Genomic DNA, 26,718 nt, shown 5'->3' with positions numbered 1-26,718 from the left:
CGCAGATCATCCCCATCATCCGCAGATCATCCCCACCATCCGCAGGTCATAACCACCATCCGCAGGTCATAACCACCATCCGCAGGCCATAACCGCCATCCGCAGATCATCTCCACCATCCGCAGATCAGCCCCATCATCCGCAGATCAGCCCCATCATCCGCAGATCATCCCCACCATCCGCAGATCATCCCCGCCATCCGCAGATCATCCCCGCCATCCGCAGGTCATAACCGCCATCCGCAGATCATCCCCATCATCCGCAGATCATCACCATCTTCCACAGATCAGCCCCATCATCCGCTGGTCATAACCGCCATCCGCCGGTCATAACCGCCATTCGCAGGTCATAACCGCCATCCGCAGGTCATAACCGCCATCCGCAGGTCATAACCGCCATCCGCAGGTCATAACCGCCATCCGCAGATCTGCCCCACCATCCGCAGATCATCCCCATCATCCGCAGATCATAACCACCATCCGCAGGTCATAACCGCCATCCGCAGGTCATAACCGCCATTCGCAGGTCATAACCACCATCCGCAGGTCATAACCGCCATCCGCAGGTCATCCGCAGGTCATAACCGCCATCCGCAGGTCATAACCGCCATTCGCAGGTCATCCCCGCCATCCGCAGGTCATAACCGCCATTCGCAGGTCATCACCGCCATCCGCAGGTCATAACCGCCATTCGCAGGTCATCACCGCCATCCGCAGGTCATAACCGCCATTCGCAGGTCATCCCCGCCATCCGCAGATCATCCCCGCCATCCGCAGATCATCCCCATCATCCGCAGGTCATAACCGCCATTCGCAGGTCATCCCCGCCATCCGCAGATCATCCCCGCCATCCGCAGGTCATAACCGCCATCCGCAGGTCATAACCGCCATCCGCAGGTCATAACCGCCATCCGCAGGTCATAACCACCATCCGCAGATCATCCCCATCATCCGCAGATCATCCCCATCATCCGCAGATCATAACCACCATCCGCAGATCATCACCATTTTCCGCAGATCATCCCCATCATCCGCAGGTCATAACCACCATCCGCAGATCATCCCCATCATCCGCAGATCATCCCCATCATCCGCAGATCATAACCACCATCCGCAGATCATCCCCATCATCCGCAGATCATCCCCATCATCCGCAGGTCATCCCCGCCATCCGCAGATCATCCCCGCCATCCGCAGATCATCCCCGCCATCCGCAGGTCATCCCCATCATCCGCAGATCATCCCCGCCATCCGCAGGTCATCCCCGCCATCCGCAGATCAGCCCCATCATCCGCAGGTCATCACCATCTTCCGCAGATCAGCCCCATCATCCGCAGGTCATAACCACCATTCGCAGGTCATAACCGCCATCTGCAGGTCATCCCCGCCATCCGCAGGTCATAACCACCATCTGCAGGTCATAACCACCATCCGCAGGTCATAACCGCCATCCGCAGGTCATAACCGCCATCCGCAGATCATCCCCGCCATCCGCAGAACAGCCCCATCATCCGCAGATCAGCCCCATCATCCGCAGATCAGCCCCATCATCCGCAGATCAGCCCCATCATCCGCAGATCAGCCCCATCATCCGCAGATCAGCCCCACCATCATACCCGTTAGGAGAGAAGTCGATGCTGTAGATTTCTTTGAGGTGACCTTCCAGGAACATAATGCAGCGACCGGTCCGCAGATCCCACACTCGCCCAAAAGCGTCCAGACCTCTGTGAAGGGCGAAAAAGTAAAAAAAAAAAAGTGAAAAAGTCTGACAGCAGTGTCCGGACCGCCTGCATCATCCTCCACATAGGACGGGTCTGCTGGGACTTGTAGTTTCCAAACAGCTGCAGGGCCGCTGACCACAATGAAGCAGCCATGATTGTTTGTAGCTTTCCAGCCGACCCAGCATTGTCAGCATATCATGGCTTCTTACCCGGTGCCGGCCAGGGACCCGTCCAGGTGGAAGGAGAGGTCGTACACCCCTTTACTGTGACCCTCCTGATGCAGAATCTCCTCCTGCGCCTCCAGGTCCCACAAGCGCCAGGATTTGTCATAACTAAAGAGATAGCAAGGGGTTAAAAAAAAAAAAAAAACAAAACAAAAAAAAACCACCTAACTTAGCTCTGTGATCATCGTACATACCATGTGGTCCCCAAAAACCGCCCAGATGGATGCCAGGTCACTCGCGCCACCCTCACCGTGTGCCCCTCAATATCCGCAACTGGTTCATCGCTGCGGGAAAAAACACAGGGATATTCCACCTTTCACATCCAATTGTAACATTGCAGCTAGCCAAAGTCACCACTAGGGGGAGCTCACTGCATTACTACTAAGGTCAATGTATACTCGGTCTGCAGTGAGCTCCCCCTAGTGGAGACCTGAGAAACAGAGGAAATATGCAGTAGATCCAAACTGATCAGAACGGATTCACCTCCAGAGCTGCGTGCGGTCGATTCCCTCATCTGGAGGATTGCACACCCGGCGGGGTATTAGTGGAGGGGGGGGGGGGGGGCGCGTATGACTTCAGGCCCCGCAGGTAGAGTGCAATATGTATTCCCTGCGGGGATCATTCACCACGACGACGGATCCCGTCCCCAGCGCCGGCGTTAATTATCTCTTCAGAGACTGAGGTTGTACGACTTAACGAGGACGAGCAACAAAAATACTCATCAGCGGCTAATCACCGCCCGTAATGAGAGCGGGGACCGCCCGCCATGGCACACCGGCCGCGCACGCTGCTCTTCAGGAAGGAAGCGACTTAAAGCAGCTTATGTAAAGGTTCCTGCTGTATTATCCGAGCACCTGCTGCCCACAGACCCCAAATCTGTGCAAAAAATAAGCGCCCCCCCCACATCACTGTGCACAGCAAGGTGACCCCACAATGTTCGGGGGGTTCAGGAGCTTAACCCTTATTCCCTCATGTCTGTAGGGGTCCCTGTGATCCGTGCACTGGGAAAAGAGGAGCAAATTGTCTCAGGGGTTAATTGTGTAAGGAAAGCAGCTGCAATGAAAAGTAGGGGGGACGGTGAAGAACAACTCCTGTATAGAGGCCACACAGGGACAGCGCAGAAGAAAAGCACTCCATAGGGGTCACAGAGAAAGAGCCTGCTCTATAGGGGCCAGAGGGGAAGAGCCCACTTTATAGGTGCCAGAGCCCGCTCCATAGGGATAAGAGAGAAACAGCCTGCTCTATAGGGGCCAGAGGGAAACAGCCTGCTCTATAGGGGCCAGAGGGGAAGACCCCCGCTCTATAGGGGCCAGAGGGAAACAGCCTGCTCTATAGGGGCCAGAGGGGAAGACCCCCGCTCTACAGGCGCCAGAGAGAAACAGCCTGCTCTATAGGGGCCAGAGGGAAACAGCCTGCTCTATAGGGGCCAGAGGGGAAGACCCCCGCTCTATAGGGGCCAGAGGGGAAGACCCCCGCTCTATAGGGGCCAGAGGGAAACAGCCTGCTCTATAGGGGCCAGAGGGGAAGACCCCCGCTCTATAGGGGCTAGAGAGAAACAGCCTGCTCTATAGGGGCCAGAGGGAAACAGCCTGCTCTATAGGGGCCAGAGGGAAACAGCCTGCTCTATAGGGGCCAGAGGGGAAGACCCCCACTCTATAGGAGCCAGAGAGAAACAGCCTGCTCTATAGGGGCCAGAGGGGAAGACCCCGCTTTATAGGGGCCAGAGAGAAACAGCCTGCTCTATAGGGGCCAGAGGGGAAGACCCCGCTTTATAGGGGCCAGAGAGAAACAGCCTGCTCTATAGGGGCCAGAGGGGAAGACCCCGCTTTATAGGGGCCAGAGAGTAACAGCCTGCTCTATAGGGGCCAGAGGGGAAGACCCCCGCTCTATAGGGGCCAGAGATAAACAGTCTGCTCTATAGGGACTAGAACTTGCTCCATAGGGGCAGAGCTTGTTCTATAGGAGCTAGAGGGGAAGTGCCTGCTCTACAGAGACCAGAGGGCAAGAGCCCGCTGCATAGGGGCCAGAGCCCACTCTATAGGGGCCAAAGGGGAAGAGACCGCTCCATAGGGGCCAGAGGGCACAAGCCCGCTCCATAGGGGCCAGAGGGGAAGAGCCTGTTCCATAGGGCCACAACCTGTTCCAGACGGGATGAGCCCGCTCCATAGGGCACGAGTCCGCTCTGTATGATCTACAGGAGAAACATGGAGATGGGGAAGAAAAGCCCACTATCGGGTCAAGAAGGGAAGATCCCGCTCTATAGGAGCCAGAGGGGAAGTGTCCGCTCTATGAGGGCCACAGGAGATGCAAGGATGATATAGAAAAACCTTGTCTACTGGAGTAACATGGGAAATACACGAGAGCACAGAATACGCCTGAGTGGACATCACCCTTGTCCTAACCTACTCTACTTAGTCCCCTCGGGTTCTGCCCCTCTCGTACCCGCCATTGCTGCAGCCCGCCAATGCTGCAGCCTGCCAATGCTGCAGCCCGCCATCGCTGCAGCCCGCCATTACTGCAGCCCGCCATCGCTGCAGCCCGCCATTGCTGCAGTCCGCCACTGCTGCAGCCCGCCATCGCTGCAGCCCGCCATTGCTGCAGCCCGCCATTGCTGCAGCCCGCCATTACTGCAGCGGACTCTTTTCCCCACGTGCCGGACTCCAGTCTGCAGAACATGAGACGATCTGCGAGTCTGCACTTTGGTGAACTCACCCGAGCGCCTTGGTAACCAGAGCTGAACACACAGACACATGATAGTAAACAATTCCTCGAGGCAGCGATGCACCCAGGGTAGATGACGGAGCCACGTGAGCCCCCGGGGAGCCCCTGATACACAGCAGTGAGGAGCAGAGAAGAAGAAAACACGGACACGTGCCGGGGACAGGCGCCATTCCTCACCTCTCCAGGTTCCACAGTTTGACAGACCCGTCGGCGGCGCAGGACGCCAGATTCACGTCCTTCTCATCCACCGACAGCGTGGACTTGGGGTGAAACACGATGGCGCCCACGTTTGTGTTGTGTCCTGGAGGAAAAAAATAACATCCCACTGTATTAACCCTACAAATGTCCCCTGTGGGAAACTACCACCCTCATCATGGTGGAGCCGGTGGTCACCTCCCCTCCCCTCCGCCCTCGCTAGTTACCTCTTAGGGTCCGTACAGGCTGACAGTCTGGAATTGACCACAGTTTACACAGTCCGCTCCTGGGAGGAGAAGAAGGGAATTTTGTTACTTACCGTAAATTCCTTTTCTTCTAGCTCCTATTGGGAGACCCAGACGATTGGGTGTATAGCTACTGCCTCCGGAGGCCACACAAAGCATTACACTAAAAAGTGTAAGGCCCCTCCCCTTCTGGCTATACACCCCCAGTGGGATCACTGGCTCACCAGTTTTAGTGCAAAAGCAAGAAGGAGGAAAGCCAATAACTGGTTTAAACAAATTCACTCCGAAGTAACGTCGGAGAACTGAAAACCATTCAACATGAACAACATGTGTACCCGAAAAACAACCAAAAATCCCGAAGGACAACAGGGCGGGTGCTGGGTCTCCCAATAGGAGCTAGAAGAAAAGGAATTTACGGTAAGTAACAAAATTCCCTTCTTCTTCGGCGCTCCATTGGGAGACCCAGACGATTGGGACGTCCAAAAGCTGTCCCTGGGTGGGTAAAGAAATACCTCATGTTAGAGCTGCAAGACAGCCCTCCCCTACGGGGAGGCAACTGCCGCCTGCAGGACTCTTCTACCTAGGCTGGCGTCCGCCGAAGCATAGGTATGCACCTGATAATGTTTGGTGAAAGTGTGCAGACTCGACCAGGTAGCTGCCTGGCACACCTGTTGAGCCGTAGCCTGGTGTCGCAATGCCCAGGACGCACCCACGGCTCTGGTAGAATGGGCCTTCAGCCCTGATGGAACCGGAAGCCCAGCAGAACGGTAGGCTTCAAGAATTGGTTCTTTGATCCATCGAGCCAGGGTGGCTTTGGAAGCCTGCGACCCTTTGCGCTTACCAGCGACAAGGACAAAGAGTGCATCCGAATGGCGCAAGGGCGCCGTGCGGGAAATGTAGATTCTGAGTGCTCTCACCAGATCTAACAAATGTAAATCCTTCTCATACCGATGAACTGCATGAGGACAAAACGAAGGCAAAGAGATATCCTGATTAAGATGAAAAGAGGATACCACCTTCGGGAGAAACTCCTGAATGGGACGCAGCACTACCTTGTCCTGGTGGAAGACCAGGAAAGGAGCCTTGGATGACAGCGCTGCTAGTTCAGACACTCTCCGAAGAGATGTGATCGCTACCAGAAAAGCCACTTTCTGTGATAGTCTAGAAAGTGAAACCTCCCTCAGAGGCTCGAAGGGCGGCTTCTGGAGGGCAACTAGTACCCTGTTCAGATCCCATGGATCTAACGGCCGCTTGTACGGGGGTACGATATGGCAAACCCCCTGTAGGAACGTGCGCACCTTAGGAAGGCGTGCCAAACGCCTCTGAAAAAAGACGGATAGCGCCGAGACCTGACCTTTAAGGGAGCCGAGCGACAAACCTTTTTCTAACCCAGATTGCAGGAAAGAAAGAAAGGTAGGCAATGCAAATGGCCAGGGAGACACTCTCTGAGCAGAGCACCAGGATAAGAATATCCTCCACGTTCTGTGGTAGATCTTAGCAGACGTGGGCTTCCTAGCATGTCTCATGGTGGCAACGACCCCTTGGGATAATCCTGAAGACGCTAGGATCCAGGACTCAATGGCCACACAGTCAGGTTCAGGGCCGCAGAATTCCGATGGAAAAACGGCCCTTGGGACAGTAAGTCTGGTCGGTCTGGTAGTGCCCACGGTTGGCCGACCGTGAGCTGCCACAGATCCGGATACCACGCCCTCCTCGGCCAGTCTGGAGCGACGAGTATGACGCGGCTGCAATCGGATCTGATCTTGCGTAGCACTCTGGGCAAGAGTGCCAGAGGTGGAAACACATAAGGGAGCCGGAACTGCGACCAATCTTGCACTAGGGCGTCTGCCGCCAGCGCTCTTTGATCGCGAGACCGTGCCATGAAGGTTGGGACCTTGTTGTTGTGCCGGGACGCCATGAGGTCGACGTCCGGCCTTCCCCATCGGCGACAGATTTCCTGAAACGCGTCTGGGTGAAGGGACCATTCCCCTGCGTCCATGCCCTGGCGACTGAGGAAGTCTGCTTCCCAGTTTTCTACGCCGGGGATGTGAACTGCGGATATGGTGGAGGCCGTGGCTTCCACCCACATCAGAATCCGCCGGACTTCCTGGAAGGCTTGCCGACTGCGTGTCCCCCCTTGGTGGTTGATGTATGCCACCACTGTGGAGTTGTCCGACTGAATTCGGATCTGCCTTCCTTCCAGCCACTGCTGGAAGGCTAGTAGGGCAAGATACACTGCTCTGATTTCCAGAACATTGATCTGAAGGGTGGACTCCTGCTGAGTCCACGTACCCTGAGCCCTGTGGTGGAGAAAAACTGCTCCCCACCCTGACAGACTCGCGTCTGTCGTGACCACCGCCCAAGACGGTGGTAGGAAGGATCTTCCCTGTGATAATGAGGTGGGAAGAAGCCACCACTGCAGAGAGTCCTTGGCCGTCTGGGAAAGGGAGACTTTCCTGTCCAGGGATTTTGACTTCCCGTCCCATTGGCGGAGAATGTCCAATTGAAGTGGGCGCAGATGAAACTGCGCAAACGGAACCGCCTCCATTGCCGCCACCATCTTCCCGAGGAAGTGCATGAGGCGTCTTAAGGAGTGCGACTGATCTTGAAGGAGAGCCTGCACCCCAGTCTGTAGAGACCGCTGCTTGTCCAGCGGAAGCTTCACTATCGCTGAGAGAGTATGAAACTCCATGCCAAGATACGTTAGTGACTGGGTCGGTGACAGATTTGACTTTGAGAAGTTGATGATCCACCCGAACGTCTGGAGAGTCTCCAGTGCAACAGTCAAGCTGAGTTGGCATGCCTCTTGAGAGGGTGCCTTGACCAGTAGATCGTCCAAGTAAGGGATCACAGAGTGTCCCTGAGAGTGCAAGACTGCTACCACTGCCGCCATGATCTTGGTGAACACCCGTGGGGCTGTCGCGAGACCAAATGGCAGAGCTACGAACTGAAGATGGTCGTCTCCTATCACGAAGCGTAGAAAGAGCTGGTGCTCTGTAGCAATCGGCACGTGGAGATAAGCATCCTTGATGTCTATTGATGCTAGGAAATCTCCTTGAGACATTGAGGCAATGACGGAGCGGAGAGATTCCATCCGGAACCGCCTGGCGTTCACATGCTTGTTGAGCAGTTTTAGGTCCAGAACAGGACGGAATGAGCCGTCCTTTTTTGGCACCACAAAGAGATTGGAGTAAAAACCTTGACCTTGTTCCTGAAGAGGAACAGGGACCACCACTCCATCTGCTCTTAGAGAAGTCACCGCCTGCAGAAGGGCATCTGCTCGGTCGGGATGTGGGGAAGTTCTGAAGAACCGAGGCGGAGGCCGAGAACTGAACTCTATCCTGTACCCGTGAGACAAAATGTCTGTTACCCACCGGTCTTTGACCTGTGGCAGCCAAATGTCGCAAAAGCGGGAGAGCCTGCCACCGACCGAGGATGCGGAGGGAGGCGGCCGAAAGTCATGAGGCAGCCGCCTTGGAAGCGGTACCTCCGGTTGCTTTCTTGGGGCGTGAGTGAGCCCGCCAGGAATCAGAGCTCCTTTGCTCTTTCTGAGTCCCTTTGGACGAGGAGAATTGGGGCTTGCCCGAGCCTCGAAAGGACCGAAACCTCGACTGCCACTTCCTCTGTGGAGGTTTGCTTGATCTGGGCTGGGGTAAGGAGGAGTCCTTACCTTTGGACTGTTTAATGATTTCCGCCAATTGCTCACCAAACAGTCTGTCTCCAGATAGTGGCAAGCTGGTTAAACATTTTTTAGAAGCAGAATCTGCTTTCCATTCCTTTAACCACAAGGCCCTGCGCAAAACTACAGAGTTGGCGGATGCCATTGAGGTACGGCTCGTAGAGTCCAGTACCGCATTGATAGCGTAGGTCGCAAACGCAGACATTTGCGTAGTTAGGGACGCCACTTGCGGCACTGCTGGACTTAAGAAAGAGTCCACCTGTGCCAGACCAGCTGAAATAGCTTGGAGTGCCCACACGGCCGCGAATGCTGGAGCAAACGACGCGCCGATAGCTTCATAGACAGATTTCAACCAAAGGTCCATCTGTCTGTCATTGGCATCTTTAAGTGAAGCCCCATCCTCCACTGCAACTATGGATCTAGCTGCAAGCCTGGATATTGGAGGGTCCACTTTTGGACACTGGGTCCAGCGTTTGACCACGTCAGGGGGAAAAGGATAACGTGTATCCTTAAGGCGTTTAGAAAAACGCTTGTCCGGATAAGTATTGTGTTTCTGGATGGATTCTCTGAAGTCAGAGTGGTCCAGAAAAGTACTCAATTTACGCTTGGGATACAGGAAATGGAACTTCTCCTGCTGTGCAGCTGCCTCCTCTGCAGAAGGGGCTGGGGGAGAAATATCCAACAGCCTATTGATGGCCGCTATAAGGTCATTTACCATGGCGTCACCATCTGGCGTATCCAAATTGAGTGCGGCGTCAGGACAAGACTCCTGATCACCCACCTCTGAGTCATCATACAGAGACCCTTCTCGCTGAGACCCTGATCCGCGTGATGACGTGGAGGGTCTCTCCCAGCGAGCTCGCTTAGGCGGACTGGGACTGTCATCGGAGTCAGAGCCTTCAGCCTGTGATGCCTGGGACCCCCTTGAAGTACGGATTAGTTCCAACTGAGGGGGACAGGGGAACATAGACACAGCAGTGTCCATGGTCTGAGCAACTGGCCTGGACTGCAAGGTCTCCAGGATTTTTGTCATAGTCACAGACATTTTATCAGCAAAGACTGCAAATTCTGTCCCCGTCACCGGGGCAGGGTTCACAGGCGTCTCTGCCTGGGCTACCACCACAATAGGCTCTGGCTGACGAAGTGCCACTGGGACTGAACATTGCACACAATGAGAGTCGTTGGAGCCTGCCGGTAGATTAGCCCCACATGCTGTACAAGCAGTGTATACAGCCCGTGCCTTGGCACCCTTGCGTTTTGCGGATGACATGCTGTTGTCTCCTCAAAGCAATATAGGGTGTACAGCCAAGAAGCGACCTTACAGTGCAGTATATAAATATATCTGGTACAGCGAAAAATATAACACTGTGGCACTAGTGGGGCCGCATGTATGTGCTGCTTACCGCCCGCTTAGCGCGGGTGTGTGGTCGCCAGAAACCCCTAGCCTGGGTCCCCCAGAGCCTGCGTCCGTTCTCCAGCCAGACTGCATGTGTATAATGGCTGCCGGCGTCCTGGGGAGCTGCAAGCCTGGGGGCGGGCCTAGGGCGTGCACAGAGAAAAAGCGCGAAGCCTGTGTCCTACTGTGCTCAGTGAGAGGGCTGGAGCATGTAAATCGTGCTCCAGCCCTCGGCGCTGCCGATTGAACAACGTCTCTCCCCTACCCTGATTGACAGGGTGGGGGGCGTTAACGAAGCGGAGCTAGGCCGCAGAAAACCGGGGACTAAAGTTAGAAGCGCCGCCGCCGTAAAAGCGCGGTCGGCGCGTCCCCGGCGCACTACAAGTCGCAGCTGCGCCGCCGCTCCAGGGGCGGTCGGCGCGGCGATCCACACACATAAAGTCCCCCAGTAATCTGCGGGGACTATAAGCCCAGCGCACAGCGCTACAGTCCCCGGCGCACTAGCACACCCAGCAAGCCTGGGGTGTGCGTGGCCTGCCATACGGGGACACAGAGTACCTGAAAGTTGCAGGGCCTTGTCCCTGAACGGCACTCCCGCTCCACATCCAGCAGGTTCTATGGGTCTGTGGATGGAGCCCGGCCTCAGGGCTTGGTGGCCGGTAAGATCCCACTTCCTCAGAGCCCTTCAGGGGGATGAGGAAGGAAAACAGCATGTGGGCTCCAGCCTCCGTACCCGCAATGGGTACCTCAACCTTACAAACCACAAGTGGGGTAAGAAGGGAGCATGCTGGGGGCCCCATATGGGCCCTCTTTTCTTCCATCCGATATAGCCAGCAGCTACTGCTGACTACAAACAGTGGAGCTATGCGTGGATGTCTGACCTCCTTCGCACAAAGCAGAAAACTGGTGAGCCAGTGATCCCACTGGGGGTGTATAGCCAGAAGGGGAGGGGCCTTACACTTTTTAGTGTAATTGCTTTGTGTGGCCTCCGGAGGCAGTGCTATACACCCAATCGTCTGGGTCTCCCAATGGAGCGCCGAAGAAAACGAAAATCATCAAAGTGAGCTGCGACCGGATAAATGGGGGGGGGGTCACACATAGAACCGGGCTTAAAGGGGTCGTCCAGGATTAGAAAAACGCTACTGGATTCTTTTAGACACAGCACCACCCCCTGCCTATGGATTACAGGCGTTACTGCAGCTCTGGTCCATTCATTTTAATGGGGCTGAATTGCACTACCAGACATGACCTGTGGGCAAGGATGGCGCTGTTTCTTAAAAAAAATAAATAATCATCACATTCCCCCTGAAGAGATGAAACAATTGGCAGAACAGGGGACTTATGTTCTTTGTCCTCCCCTGGTTCCTCCTGGCAAAAAGGCCACTGCCAGGAAGAGTTGAATGGTGCAGCGTGAATGAGCCCGGCCGCTCCATTTAGCTCCCAATGACCGTGGTCTTGTTGGGGAGATGGGGACGATGTCAGCCCCCGGTTCTGGACATTGCGGAGGTCCCGTAGTCCTGCGATCTGTAAGAGGGCCTACATATGTGATATGTATTATCAGAGTAGAACTGTCCTCTCCCCTATATACCGCCCTCCTGTCACCATCTCCTCTGTATACTGCCCTCTTCCCTATATACCGCCCTCCTGTCATCATCTCCTCTGTATACTGTCCTCTCCCCTATATACCGCCCTCCTGTCACCATCTCCTCTGTATACTGTCCTCTCCCCTATATACCGCCCTCCTGTCACCATCTCCTCTCTATACTGTCATCTCCCCTATATACCGCCCTCCTGTCACCATCTCCTCTGTATACTGTCCTCTCCCCTATATACCGCCCTCCTGTCACCATCTCCAGTGTATACTGCCCTCTCCCCTATATACTGCCCTCCTGTCACCATCTCCTCTGTATACTGTCCTCTCCCCTATATACCGCCCTCCTGTCACCATCTCCACTGTATACTGCCCTCTCCCCTATATACCGCCCTCCTGTCACCATCTCCACTGTATACTGCCCTCTCCCCTATATACCGCCCTCCTGTCACCATCTCCTCTGTATACTGTCCTCTCCCCTATATACCGCCCTCCTGTCATCATCTCCTCTGCATACTGTCCTCTCCCCTATATACCGCCATACCTGTAACCATCTCCTCTGTATACTGCCCTCTCCCCTATATACCGCCCTCCTGTCACCATCTCCTCTGTATACTGCCCTCTCCCCTATATACCGCCCTCCTGTCACCATCTCCTCTCTATACTGTCATCTCCCCTATATACCGCCCTCCTGTCACCATCTCCTCTGTATACTGTCCTCTCCCCTATATACCGCCCTCCTGTCACCATCTCCTCTGTATACTGTCCTCTCCCCTATATACCGCCCTCCTGTCATCATCTCCTCTGTATACTGTCCTCTCCCCTATATACCGCCCTCCTGTCACCATCTCCTCTCTATACTGTCCTCTCCCCTATATACCGCCCTCCTGTCACCATCTCCTCTGTATACTGTCCTCTCCCCTATATACCGCCCTCCTGTCATCATCTCCTCTGTATACTGTCCTCTCCCCTATATACCGCCCTCCTGTCACCATCTCCTCTGTATACTGTCCTCTCCCCTATATACCGCCCTCCTGTCATCATCTCCTCTGCATACTGTCCTCTCCCCTATATACCGCCCTCCTGTCACCATCTCCTCTGTATACTGTCCTCTCCCCTATATACCGCCCTCCTGTCATCATCTCCTCTGCATACTGTCCTCTCCCCTATATACCGCCCTCCTGTCACCATCTCCTCTCTATACTGTCCTCTCCCCTATATACCGCCCTCCTGTCACCATCTCCTCTGTATACTGTCCTCTCCCCTATATACCGCCCTCCTGTCACCATCTCCTCTGTATACTGTCCTCTCCCCTATATACCGCCCTCCTGTCACCATCTCCTCTGTATACTGCCCTCTCCTCTATATACCGCCCTCCTGTCACCATCTCCTCTGTATACTGCCCTCTCCTCTATATACCGCCCTCCTGTCACCATCTCCTCTGTATACTGTCCTCTCCCCTATATACCGCCCTCCTGTCACCATCTCCTCTGTATACTGCCCTCTCCCCTATATACCGCCCTCCTATCACCATCTCCTCTGTATACTGCCCTCTCCCCTATATACCGCCCTCCTGTCACCATCTCCTCTATATACTGTCCTCTCCCCTATATACCGCCCTCCTGTCACCATCTCCTCTGTATACTGCCCTCTCCTCTATATACCGCCCTCCTGTCACCATCTCCACTGTATACTGCCCTCTCCCCTATATACTGCCCTCCTGTCACCATCTCCTCTGTATACTGTCCTCTCCCCTATATACCGTCCTCCTGTCACCATCTCCTCTGTATACTGCCCTCTCCCCTATATACCACCCTCCTGTCACCATCTCCTCTGTATACTGTCCTCTCCCCTATATACCGCCCTCCTGTCACCATCTCCACTGTATACTGCCCTCTCCACTATATACCGCCCTCCTGTCACCATCTCCACTGTATACTGCCCTCTCCCCTATATACCGCCCTCCTGTCACCATCTCCTCTGTATACTGCCCTCTCCCCTATATACCGCCCTCCCGTCACTATCTCCTCTGCATACTGTCCTCTCCCCTATATACCGCCCTCCTGTCACCATCTCCTCTGTATACGGTCCTCTCCCCTATATATGCTCTGTATACTGCCCTCTCCCCTATATACCGGCCTCCCGTCATCATCTCCCCTGTATACTGTCCTCCCCCTATATACCGCCCTCCTGTCACCATCTCCTCTGTATATTGTCCTCTCCCCTATATACCACCCTCCCGTCACCATCTCCCCTGTATACTGTCCTCTCCCCTATATACCGCCCTCCTGTCACCATCTCCTCTGTATACGGTCCTCTCCCCTATATACCACCCTCCTGTCACCATCTCCCCTATATACCGCCCTCCCGTCACCATCTCCTCTGCATACTGTCCTCTCCCCTATATACCGCCCTCCTGTCACCATTTCCCCTGTATACTGTCCTCTCCCCTATATACCGGCCTCCCGTCACCATCTCCCCTCTATACTGTCCTCTCCCCTATATACGCAGTGCTACAGATGCGTCTGATCAGTCACTTACCAGCACGCCGTCGCCAAAAGCTTGGAGTTCGGACTAAAGTGACAGAAGGACAGAGGACGGTCGTCCCCGATCTGACTGCAGAAATTGTTCAAGGTCTGTGAAACAAGAAAAGACGACGGTCACCGACTCAGGGTCTGAAAACGTTTCCCTTCTGACCCCGTCCGGTGGAGCGTTTGGTACAATGTATCAGTGCAGATGATACTAAACACGTTCTGGGTCCAGACTGATACACTGTAACAAACCATCCACTGTGGACAGGTCCGGAAAGGTTTCCAGCATCTGAATATACAATAAAGAGCTTTCATTTGCTGACAGCAAGCAGAGATTGTGCAGAGGCTGCATGAATAATTGGCTGCATCTTTAGGTCTCCATTACACTCACGCGCAGGGATTTGTGCAGATCCTGCTTCTGGGATGTGCGGGTGGCTTCTGGGATCACTCGATATTCCCGGGCATTTTCCAATCGAAGCATCGACCTGCAAAAGTCAGGTATATCGTATGTGTTATGGGGAAATACCCGACCAATCACAAGGCTACTTCCAGCCTCCAACCTTTAATCTGATTGGCTGGGAACATAATTCAACATGATTTTAAAAAACAAACTGTCAGGAGTGTTCCCGGCAAGACGAGAATACCGAGGACACGACCTACCGTGGTAAGGAGTATCGTGCAATCCACAGACGAGCCACTTTCAGCGAGTTCGGCCCCTCGTGGTACCAGGTGTGCTGGTTCTGAAGACACAAGAACAGTCCACAATAAGACGGACGCAGCGCAATATTCACAGCATGTTATATCGCCTTATATATTACAAGCACTGATACATTGTAGCAAAAAATCAGAACAACAGTTATAGAACTGCTGCTTATAACACACTAGAAGGTGGCCCGATTCTACGCATCGGGTATTCTAGAACTTACGTATTGTGTAGTTCATGTATGATTTTTGTTATATATACATATATATATATATATATATATATATATATATATATATATATATATATATATATATATATGTTGTTGTGTGTAGTTACCAAGTGTTTGTGTAGGCGCTGTACATGTTCTGGATGTTGTCTGGGTGTGATGGGGGGTGAGAGCGGTGTTGTTTGTCTGTTGCGTTGTTTGTGGAGCGCTGTGTGTCTGTAGCGCTGTGTGTGTGTGGTGTGTTTTGGGGGGAGGTATGTTTTGTGCAATGTGTGTGTTGTGCGGTATGTGCGTATATTTGTGTGTGCAGCGTTGTCTGTGTGTGGGTGTCTGTGTAGGGAAGTTGTTTGTGGTTCCCAGTGTGTGTGTGTGGTGTGTTGTGCAGTGCGCGCGCGTGTGTGTGTTGGGGGGAGGTGTGCACTTCCCATCGTGCTCCATCCCCCATGCAGCGCACTCCCCATCGTGCTCCATCTCCTATGCTGCGCACCTTCCATCGTGCTCCATCTCCCATCCTGCGCACTCCCAAACGTGCTCCATCCGCCATGCAGCGAACTCCCGATCGTGCTCCATCCCCCATGCTGCGCACTCCCAAAAGTGCTCCATCCGCCATGCTGCGCACTCCCAAACGTGCTCCATCCGCCATGCTGCGCACTCCCTTTCATGCTCCATCCCCCATGCTGCGCACTCCCAAACGTGCTCCATCCCCCATGCTGCGCACTCCCAAACGTGCTCCATCCCCAATGCTGCGCACTCCCCATCATGCTCCAAGCCTCCCCCAGCATCAGCCTCCCCCTCCCAGCCTCCCCCAGCATCAGCCTGCCCCTGCATCAGCCTTTCTCCTTCTAGCCTCCCCCAGCATCAGCCTCTCTCCTCCTAGCCTCTTTCCTCCTAGCCTCCCCCAGCATCAGCCTCCCCTAGCATCAGCCTCTCTCTTTCCAGCCTCCCCCAGCATCAGCCTCCCCCAGCATCAGCCTCTCTCCTCCCAGCGTCCCTCGTCCCAGCCTCCTCCAGCATCAGCCTCCCCCTCCCAGCCTCTCTCAGCATCAGCCTCTCTCCTTCCAGCCTCCCCCAGCATCAGCCTCTCTCCTTCCAGGCTCCCCCAGCATCAGCCTCCCCCAGCATCAGCCTCCCCCTCCCAGCCTCCTGCAGCATCAGTCTCCCCCTCCCAGCCTCTCTCAGCATCAGCCTCTCTCTCCTTCCAGACTCCCCCCAGCATCAGCCTCCCCCTCCCAGCCTTCCCCACGATCAGCCTCTGTCCTCCCAGCCTCCGTCTTCCCCTCCCAGCCTCCCTCAGCATCAGCCTTCCCCAGCATCAGCCTTCCCATCCCTGTCTTTCCCAGCATCAGCCTCCCTCTCCCAGCCTTCCCCAAGATCAGCCTCTCTGCTCCCAGCCTCCTCCAGCACGCCGTGCTCCTCTGCCGACACTCACACACCCGATCGCATACACTCACACACACCCGATCGCATACACTCACACACACCCGATCGCATACACTCACACACACCCGATCGCATACACTCACACACACCCGATCGCATACACTCACACACACAACCGATCGCATACACTCACACACACAGACACTGACAATATCGCACATACGCGCTCACAGTCACAACATCCGGAGATACCACATGCTTCTGGCCATGTGATTCTCCGTCAGGTCCTGGAAGGTCACAACAGCACAGTATCGAGGCCGAGAAGCAAGTGATATCGGCGGATGCTGTGAGTGTGTAGATGCGATGTAATGTGTGTGTGATGTGTGTGTGAGAGTGAGTGTGATCTGATGTGTGTGTATGTGTGTGTATGTGTGTGTGCTGTTATGTGTGTGCGTGTAGATGTCCGGCCGAAGCAGGACCTTGATGCGCTGGTAACTATGCAACCATGGTTACCAGCGTATCTCGTCCCCCGCTCGCACGGGAGCCCACACCAGCATACGGCAAGGCCAGCAATGCGAGGGTAAGTGTCGGCTGGGCTGGCGGCGTACGCTGATGTGGGCTCCCGTGGGTGGGGGGGGGTCGGGGGGGTCGGGTACAGTACTCACCCGGGAGTCATTTCTCCGTCCGTGTCAGTTCGGGGACTGCGTGCGGGGGGCGGGGCCAGAGCTAGCGTGCATTGCGTGAGGGGGGCGGGGCGTGGCGTGGCCGAGTTGCCAATCCCTGCAGGGTGCCGGGGCGAGAGGCCAATCTGTGGGGGGGGGCGGAGCCTGGGCGAGCGGCTGGCCAATCCGTGTGGGGGCGCAGCCTGGGCGAGCAACCAATCCGTGTGGGGGGGCGGGGCCATAGCGAGCCCAGCGGCCAATCAGCTTTGTGTCACCGTAAGGACAATGTCACCGTGACACAATTTTGGAGCATGACAGACAGACAGACAGACAGACAGAATAAGGCAATTATATATATAGATATTACTGTGCGAATGTAGATCAGCCGAGAGTCTGAGCCATAAGATCACAGCAAGCGGAGGTAGGAAAATGGTAGAAAATAGTATTAGGAAGCTACAGAACTCATACAATGACTGAACTGAAATGTCACAGAAGTGTACAATTCCTCCCTCCCCACATATTACTGCGCTTACAACTATGTTCCAGAGCTGCACTCACTATTCTGCTGCTGCAGCTACTGTGTATATACAATACGTTACTGATCCTGTATTATACTCCAGAGCTGCACTCACTATTCTGCTGCTGCAGCCACTGTGCACATACTGTACATTACTGATCCTGTATTATACTCCAGAGCTGCACTCACTATTCTGCTGGTGCAGTCACTGTGTACATACATTACATTACTAATCCTGAGTTACATCCTGTATTATACTCCAGAGCTGCACTCACTATTCTGCTGGTGCAGTCATTGTGTACATAAATTACATTGCTGATCCTGAGTTACCTCCTGTATTATACTCCAGAGCTGCACTCACTATTCTGCTGGTGCAGTCACTGTATACATACATTACATTGCTGATCCTGAGTTACCTCCTGTATAATACTCCAGAGCTGCACTCACTATTCTGCTGGTGCAGTCACTGTGTACATACATTACATTGCTGATCCTGAGTTACCTCCTGTATTATACTCCAGAGCTGCACTCACTATTCTGCTGGTGCAGTCACTGTGTACATACATTACTGATCCTGAGTTACCTCCTGTATTATACTCCAGAGCTGCACTCACTATTCTGCTTGTGCAGTCACTGTGTACATACATTACATTACTGATCCTGTACTGTTTCTCAGTTATCTCCTGTATTATACTCCAGAGCTGCACTCGCTATTCTGCTGGTGTCATAGGAAATATTTAGCAAGGTAGATACCAATCCCACTTCCGTTCCCTATAATGCAGGGTGACCGCTAGTTTTTGCTACATCAGATAACTGGACGGCCTCTGATGTAAAGACAGAACCAACATATCAAATCACCAAAGCAGACACTGAACAGGGAATGCTGGGAGATTTCAGCTCTGTGTCGTCAGACTTGTGAGTACAGCTTTGAAGTAACATACAAAATTAAAAACCATAATATCAAGTTGAGTCTGCACCGGACCCCTTCGTACCTCTTCCCTTGATGATTTGGCCTTATCATCCGTCTTGGTTTTCTTCAGGGCATCAGTGCCAACCACAGAGAGAACGTTCCGCAACCTGCAGAGAAGAAGGATTATTTTCCATGAATCACTGTGTGCTGGAAAAGTACTAGTGATGAGTGGGCACTACCATGCTCAGGTGCTCAGTACTGGTAACTAGTGATGAGCGGGCACTACCATGCTCGGGTGCTCGGTACTCGTAACTAGTGATGAGTGGGCACTACCATGCTCGGGTGCTCAGTACTGGTAACTAGTGATGAGCGAGCACTACCATGCTCGGGTGCTCAGTACTGGTAACTAGTGATGAGCGGACACTACCATGCTCGGGGGCTCAGTACTGGTAACTAGTGATGAGCGGGCACTACCATGCTCGGGTGCTCAGTACTGGTAACTAGTGATGAGCGGACACTACCATGCTCGGGGGCTCAGTACTGGTAACTAGTGATGAGCGGGCACTACCATGCTCGGGTGCTCAGTACTGGTAACTAGTGATGAGCGGGCACTACCATGCTCGGGTGCTCAGTACTCGTATCTAGTGATGAGCGGGCACTACCATGCTCGGGTGCTCAGTACTTGTATTTAGTGATGAGCGGGCACTACCATGTTCAGGTGCTTTGTACTCGTATCTAGTGATGAGCGGGCACTACCATGTTCAGGTGCTTTGTACTCGTATCTAGTGATGAGCGGGCACTACCATGCTCGGGTGCTCAGTACTGGTAACTAGTGATGAGCGGGCACTACCATGCTCGGGTGCTCAGTACTCGTATCTAGTGATGAGCGGGCACTACCATGCTCGGGTGCTCAGTACTTGTATTTAGTGATGAGCGGGCACTACCATGTTCAGGTGCTTTGTACTCGTATCTAGTGATGAGCGGGCACTACCATGTTCAGGTGCTTTGTACTGGTATCTAGTGATGAGCGGGCACTACCATGCTCGGGTGCTCTGTACTGGTAACTAGTGATGAGTGGGCACTACCATGCTCAAGTGCTCTGTACTGGTAACTAGTGATGAGCGGGCACTACCATGTTCAGGTGCTTTGTACTCGTATCTAGTGATGAGCGGGCACTACCATGCTCGGGTGCTCTGTACTGGTAACTAATGATGAGCGGGCACTACCATGCTCGGGTGCTCTGTACTGGTAACTAGTGATGAGTGGGCACTACCATGCTCAGGTGCTCTGTACTGGTAACTAGTGATGAGCGGGCACTACCATGCTCGGGTGCTCTGTACTGGTAACTAGTGATGAGCGGGCACTACCATGCTCAGGTGCTCTGTACTGGTAACTAGTGATGAGCGGGCACTACCATGCTCGGGTGCTCTGTACTGGTAACTAGTGATGAGCGGGCACTACCATGCTCGGGTGCTCAGTACTGGTAACTAGTGAAGAGTGGGCACTACCATGCTCGGGTGCTCAGTACTGGTAACTAGTGATGAGCGGGCACTACCATGCTCAGGTGCTCTGTACTGGTAACTAGTGATGAGTGGGCACTACCATGCTCGGGTGCTCTGTACTGGTAACTAGTGATGAGCGGGCACTACCATGCTCGGGTGCTCAGTACTGGTAACTAGTGAAGAGTGGGCACTACCATGCTCGGGTGCTCAGTACTGGTAACTAGTGATGAGCGGGCACTACCATGCTCGGGTGCTCAGTACTTGTATTTAGTGATGAGCGGGCACTACCATGCTCGGGTGCTCAGTACTTGTATTTAGTGATGAGCGGGCACTACCATGCTCGGGTGCTCAGTACTGGTAACTAGTGATGAGCGGGCACTACCATGCTCGGGTGCTCAGTACTGGTAACTAGTGATGAGCGGGCACTACCATGCTCGGGTGCTCAGTACTGGTAACTAGTGATGAGCGGGCACTACCATGCTCGGGTGCTCAGTACTGGTAACTAGTGATGACCGGGCACTATCATGCTCGGGTGCTCTGTACTGGTAACTAGTGATGAGCGGGCACAACCATGCTCGGGTGCTCTGTACTGGTAACTAGTGATGAGTGGGCACTACCATGCTCGGGTGCTCAGTACTGGTAACTAGTGATGACCGGGCACTACCATGTTCGGGTGCTCAGTACTGGTAACTAGTGATGAGTGGGCACTACCATGCTCGGGTGCTCAGTACTGGTAACTAGTGATGAGTGAGCACTACCATGCTCGGGTGCTCAGTACTGGTAACTAGTGATGAGAGGGCACTACCATGCTCGGGTGCTCAGTACTGGTAACTAGTGATAAGCGGGCACTACCATGCTCGGGTGCTCAGTACTGGTAACTAGTGATGAGCGGACACTACCATGCTCGGGGGTTCAGTACTGGTAACTAGTGATGAGCGGGCACTACCATGCTCGGGTGCTCAGTACTGGTAACTAGTGATAAGCGGGCACTACCATGCTCGGGTGCTCAGTACTGGTAACTAGTGATGAGCGGACACTACCATGCTCGGGGGCTCAGTACTGGTAACTAGTGATGAGCGGGCACTACCATGCTCGGGTGCTCAGTACTGGTAACTAGTGATGAGCGGGCACTACCATGCTCGGGTGCTCAGTACTCGTATCTAGTGATGAGCGGGCACTACCATGCTCGGGTGCTCAGTACTTGTATTTAGTGATGAGCGGGCACTACCATGTTCAGGTGCTTTGTACTCGTATCTAGTGATGAGCGGGCACTACCATGCTCGGGTGATCAGTACTGGTAACTAGTGATGAGCGGGCACTACCATGCTCGGGTGCTCAGTACTCGTATCTAGTGATGAGCGGGCACTACCATGCTCGGGTGCTCAGTACTTGTATTTAGTGATGAGCGGGCACTACCATGTTCAGGTGCTTTGTACTCGTATCTAGTGATGAGCGGGCACTACCATGTTCAGGTGCTTTGTACTCGTATCTAGTGATGAGCGGGCACTACCATGCTCGGGTGCTCTGTACTGGTAACTAATGATGAGTGGGCACTACCATGCTCGGGTGCTCTGTACTGGTAACTAGTGATGAGTGGGCACTACCATGCTCAGGTGCTCTGTACTGGTAACTAGTGATGAGCGGGCACTACCATGCTCGGGTGCTCTGTACTGGTAACTAGTGATGAGCGGGCACTACCATGCTCAGGTGCTCTGTACTGGTAACTAGTGATGAGTGGGCACTACCATGCTCGGGTGCTCTGTACTGGTAACTAGTGATGAGCGGGCACTACCATGCTCGGGTGCTCAGTACTGGTAACTAGTGATGAGTGGGCACTACCATGCTCGGGTGCTCAGTACTGGTAACTAGTGATGAGCGGGCACTATCATGCTCGGGTGCTCAGTACTTGTATTTAGTGATGAGCGGGCACTACCATGCTCGGGTGCTCAGTACTTGTATTTAGTGATGAGCGGGCACTACCATGCTCGGGTGCTCAGTACTTGTATTTAGTGATGAGCGGGCACTACCATGCTCGGGTGCTCAGTACTGGTAACTAGTGATGAGCGGGCACTACCATGCTCGGGTGCTCAGTACTTGTATCTAGTGATGAGTGGGCACTACCATGCTCGGGTGCTCAGTACTTGTATTTAGTGATGAGCGGGCACTACCATGCTTGGGTGCTATGTACTTGTATCTAGTGATGAGTGGGCACTACCATGCTCGGGTGCTCAGTACTTGTATTTAGTGATGAGTGGGCACTACCATGCTCGGGTGCTCAGTACTTGTATTTAGTGATGAGCGGGCACTACCATGCTCGGGTGCTCAGTACTTGTATCTAGTGATGAGCGGGCACTACCATGCTCGGGTGCTCAGTACTTGTATCTAGTGATGAGCAGGCACTACCATGCTCGGGTGCTCAGTACTGGTAACTAGTGATGAGCGGGCACTACCATGCTCGGGTGCTCAGTACTGGTAACTAGTGATGAGCGGGCACTACCATGCTCGGGTGCTCAGTACTGGTAACTAGTGATGAGTGAGCACTACCATGCTCGGGTGCTCAGTACTGGTAACTAGTGATGAGAGGGCACTACCATGCTCGGGGGTTCAGTACTGGTAACTAGTGATGAGCGGGCACTACCATGCTCGGGTGCTCAGTACTGGTAACTAGTGATAAGCGGGCACTACCATGCTCGGGTGCTCAGTACTGGTAACTAGTGATGAGCGGACACTACCATGCTCGGGGGCTCAGTACTGGTAACTAGTGATGAGCGGGCACTACCATGCTCGGGTGCTCAGTACTGGTAACTAGTGATGAGCGGGCACTACCATGCTCGGGTGCTCAGTACTCGTATCTAGTGATGAGCGGGCACTACCATGCTCGGGTGCTCAGTACTTGTATTTAGTGATGAGCGGGCACTACCATGTTCAGGTGCTTTGTACTCGTATCTAGTGATGAGCGGGCACTACCATGCTCGGGTGCTCAGTACTGGTAACTAGTGATGAGCGGGCACTACCATGCTCGGGTGCTCAGTACTCGTATCTAGTGATGAGCGGGCACTACCATGCTCGGATGCTCAGTACTTGTATTTAGTGATGAGCGGGCACTACCATGTTCAGGTGCTTTGTACTGGTATCTAGTGATGAGCGGGCACTACCATGTTCAGGTGCTTTGTACTGGTATCTAGTGATGAGCGGGCACTACCATGTTCAGGTGCTTTGTACTCGTATCTAGTGATGAGCGGGCACTACCATGCTCGGGTGCTCTGTACTGGTAACTAATGATGAGCGGGCACTACCATGCTCGGGTGCTCTGTACTGGTAACTAGTGATGAGTGGGCACTACCATGCTCAGGTGCTCTGTACTGGTAACTAGTGATGAGCGGGCACTACCATGCTCGGGTGCTCTGTACTGGTAACTAGTGATGAGCGGGCACTACCATGCTCAGGTGCTCTGTACTGGTAACTAGTGATGAGTGGGCACTACCATGCTCGGGTGCTCTGTACTGGTAACTAGTGATGAGCGGGCACTACCATGCTCGGGTGCTCAGTACTGGTAACTAGTGATGAGCGGGCACTACCATGCTCGGGTGCTCAGTACTTGTATTTAGTGATGAGCGGGCACTACCATGCTCGGGTGCTCAGTACTTGTATTTAGTGATGAGCGGGCACTACCATGCTCGGGTGCTCTGTACTGGTAACTAGTGATGAGCGGGCACTATCATGCTCGGGTGCTCAGTACTTGTATTTAGTGATGAGCGGGCACTACCATGCTCGGGTGCTCAGTACTTGTATTTAGTGATGAGCGGGCACTACCATGCTCGGGTGCTCAGTACTTGTATTTAGTGATGAGCGGGCACTACCATGCTCGGGTGCTCAGTACTGGTAACTAGTGATGAGCGGGCACTACCATGCTCGGGTGCTCAGTACTTGTATCTAGTGATGAGTGGGCACTACCATGCTCGGGTGCTCAGTACTTGTATTTAGTGATGAGCGGGCACTACCATGCTTGGGTGCTATGTACTTGTATCTAGTGATGAGTGGGCACTACCATGCTCGGGTGCTCAGTACTTGTATTTAGTGATGAGTGGGCACTACCATGCTCAGGTGCTCAGTACTTGTATTTAGTGATGAGCGGGCACTACCATGCTCGGGTGCTCAGTACTTGTATCTAGTGATGAGCGGGCACTACCATGCTCGGGTGCTCAGTACTTGTATTTAGTGATGAGCGGGCACTACCATGCTTGGGTGCTATGTACTTGTATCTAGTGATGAGTGGGCACTACCATGCTCGGGTGCTCAGTACTTGTATTTAGTGATGAGTGGGCACTACCATGCTCAGGTGCTCAGTACTTGTATTTAGTGATGAGCGGGCACTACCATGCTCGGGTGCTCAGTACTTGTATCTAGTGATGAGCGGGCACTACCATGCTCGGGTGCTCAGTACTTGTATCTAGTGATGAGTGGGCACTACCATGCTCGGGTGCTCAGTACTTGTATTTAGTGATGAGCGGGCACTACCATGCTTGGGTGCTATGTACTTGTATCTAGTGATGAGTGGGCACTACCATGCTCGGGTGCTCAGTACTTGTATTTAGTGATGAGTGGGCACTACCATGCTCAGGTGCTCAGTACTTGTATTTAGTGATGAGCGGGCACTACCATGCTCGGGTGCTCAGTACTTGTATCTAGTGATGAGCGGGCACTACCATGCTCGGGTGCTCAGTACTTGTATCTAGTGATGAGCAGGCACTACCATGCTCGGGTGCTCAGTACTGGTAACTAGTGATGAGCGGGCACTACCATGCTCGGGTGCTCAGTACTGGTATCTAGTGATGAGTGGGCACTACCATGCTCGGGAGTTTACAGCACACGTCCTCACCTCTCTCTACGCTCCGCCGGCCCCTCTCCGAACAGAGTGATGGGCTCCCCGAGGGCCCGCAGGCAGGCCTTCACCTCGGAGTCGTCGGTGGACACATTGATCTGACGCGCTCGCTTCCTGCGCTCAAACTCGGCGAGGACCTCCGCCTGCCGCTCGCTGATGTGCTCTTCAAGGTCAAATGACTCCCCTGAGGAGGAGGCGCAGTTAGAGGACAAGTCTGCATGATTCTCTTAGTTGCAGGCAGCAGCAATGACCGGTCCCCACCATCTGCCCGGTAATCCGGTCTACACAACCCCCCCAGATTAAAGGGTTACTCCCCCCAAAAATCAAGGGTTTTCATCTCCTCTGGGAAGGAGATAAAATGCTGATATTGGAGGGGTCCGGCCGCTGGGACCCCCAGTGATCCTGAGATCGGGCCCTATATACTCTGGATATCCGCCAGCTCGACCTCCCCTATATCCATTGTCTATGGGACTGCGCACAGTCCCATAGACAATGAATGGAGAAGAGGTGGAGTATGCGCATCTCCAGTCTATTCAGGGTCTCGGCGGTCAGCTGGTTATCCCCTCTCCAGACCAAAACTTGATTTTTTGGGACTGACCCTTTAACACGGCGGCATCGCACGCATCACCCCAGTGCTGATCACTTGTTACAATGTATCAGCGCAGGTAAAAAGAATCCAAGTGAAGCTGGAGGACTGGATACAATTGTAAGTAATGCTGAAACAGATGGAACAGCAGAGGCGAGTGTGGGAGGATTCGGCGGCACTCACCGTCACCGGTCTGGAAAAGTCCTTTTTATGGATGCAGAAGGACGCGGGCAGCGCCAGGGACGGCCCAGCGCTTTACCGGGTCTTGTTGAGGTACCGTATCGCCTGATTCGCCCCCGGCGCTGCCCGCGTCCTCCTGCATCCGTGGTTTTTCATGGACCGGTGACGGTGCGTGCCGCCCATTTCTCCCACACTCAGTAAAGCATCAGGGTCTCGCGGTCTCGGTCACCTCCTCCGATATTGATGTTCCCGGACTCTATTCCGGCCTTCACCGCGGCTTTCCCCAGAGACGTCTCCCCCCGGGAGATCCGCTCCTTCTCCCTATCCGCCAAACTGCCGTAGAAAATACGAGACCTCTTCACCACCGGCGGCCCCTCATCATCCGACATGTCTGCTCCTGCGGAAGACGGCGGACACACGGTAAGAAACGACGGTCAGTATTATATTAGGGGGTCCGGTCTGGGGTCAGTATTATATTAGGGGGTCCGGCCTGGGGTCAGTATTATATTAGGGGGTTCAGTCTGGGGTCAGTATTATATTAGGGGGTCCGGTCTGGGGTCAGTATTATATTAGGGGGTCCGGTCTGGGGTCAGTATTATATTAGGGGGTTCAGTCTGGGGTCAGTATTATATTAGGGGGTCCGGTTTGGGGTCAGTATTATATTAGGGGGTCCGGTCTGGGGTCAGTATTATATTAGGGGGTCCGGTTTGGGGTCAGAATTATATTAGGGGGTCCGGTCTGGGGTCGGTATTATATTAGGGGTCCGGTCTGGGGTCGGTATTATATTAGGGGACCAGTTTGGGGTCGGTATTATATTAGGGGTCCGGTCTGGGGTCAGTATTATATTTTAAGGGGTCCGGTCTGG

At 53.9% G+C, this 26,718-nt stretch overlaps 1 protein-coding gene across 1 annotated transcript in view; it reads right to left on the bottom strand.

Annotated features, from left to right (window-relative positions):
- The window catches only part of PRPF4 (pre-mRNA splicing tri-snRNP complex factor PRPF4), a 32,916-nt gene that overhangs the window by 4,824 nt on the left and 1,374 nt on the right, over positions 1-26,718 (bottom strand). Inside the window, exons 2-12 of the mRNA XM_075324469.1 lie at positions 26,083-26,250; positions 25,085-25,271; positions 18,786-18,870; positions 14,963-15,042; positions 14,694-14,787; positions 14,313-14,407; positions 5,088-5,146; positions 4,843-4,966; positions 2,139-2,228; positions 1,930-2,052; positions 1,616-1,723 (exon numbers count right to left, since the gene is read on the bottom strand). Of these exons, the coding sequence (XP_075180584.1) occupies positions 1,616-1,723; positions 1,930-2,052; positions 2,139-2,228; positions 4,843-4,966; positions 5,088-5,146; positions 14,313-14,407; positions 14,694-14,787; positions 14,963-15,042; positions 18,786-18,870; positions 25,085-25,271; positions 26,083-26,242 (1,205 nt within the window). The 5' untranslated portion in view covers positions 26,243-26,250. The remainder of the gene's footprint in view (positions 1-1,615; positions 1,724-1,929; positions 2,053-2,138; positions 2,229-4,842; positions 4,967-5,087; positions 5,147-14,312; positions 14,408-14,693; positions 14,788-14,962; positions 15,043-18,785; positions 18,871-25,084; positions 25,272-26,082; positions 26,251-26,718) is intronic.

Source organism: Anomaloglossus baeobatrachus, chromosome 9, assembly GCF_048569485.1.
Source record: "Anomaloglossus baeobatrachus isolate aAnoBae1 chromosome 9, aAnoBae1.hap1, whole genome shotgun sequence".
In the NCBI taxonomy this organism is placed as follows: Eukaryota; Metazoa; Chordata; class Amphibia; order Anura; family Aromobatidae; genus Anomaloglossus; species Anomaloglossus baeobatrachus.
The sequence above is the reverse complement of the archived record's forward strand: the minus strand, read 5'-3'. Positions and strand labels throughout refer to the sequence as shown.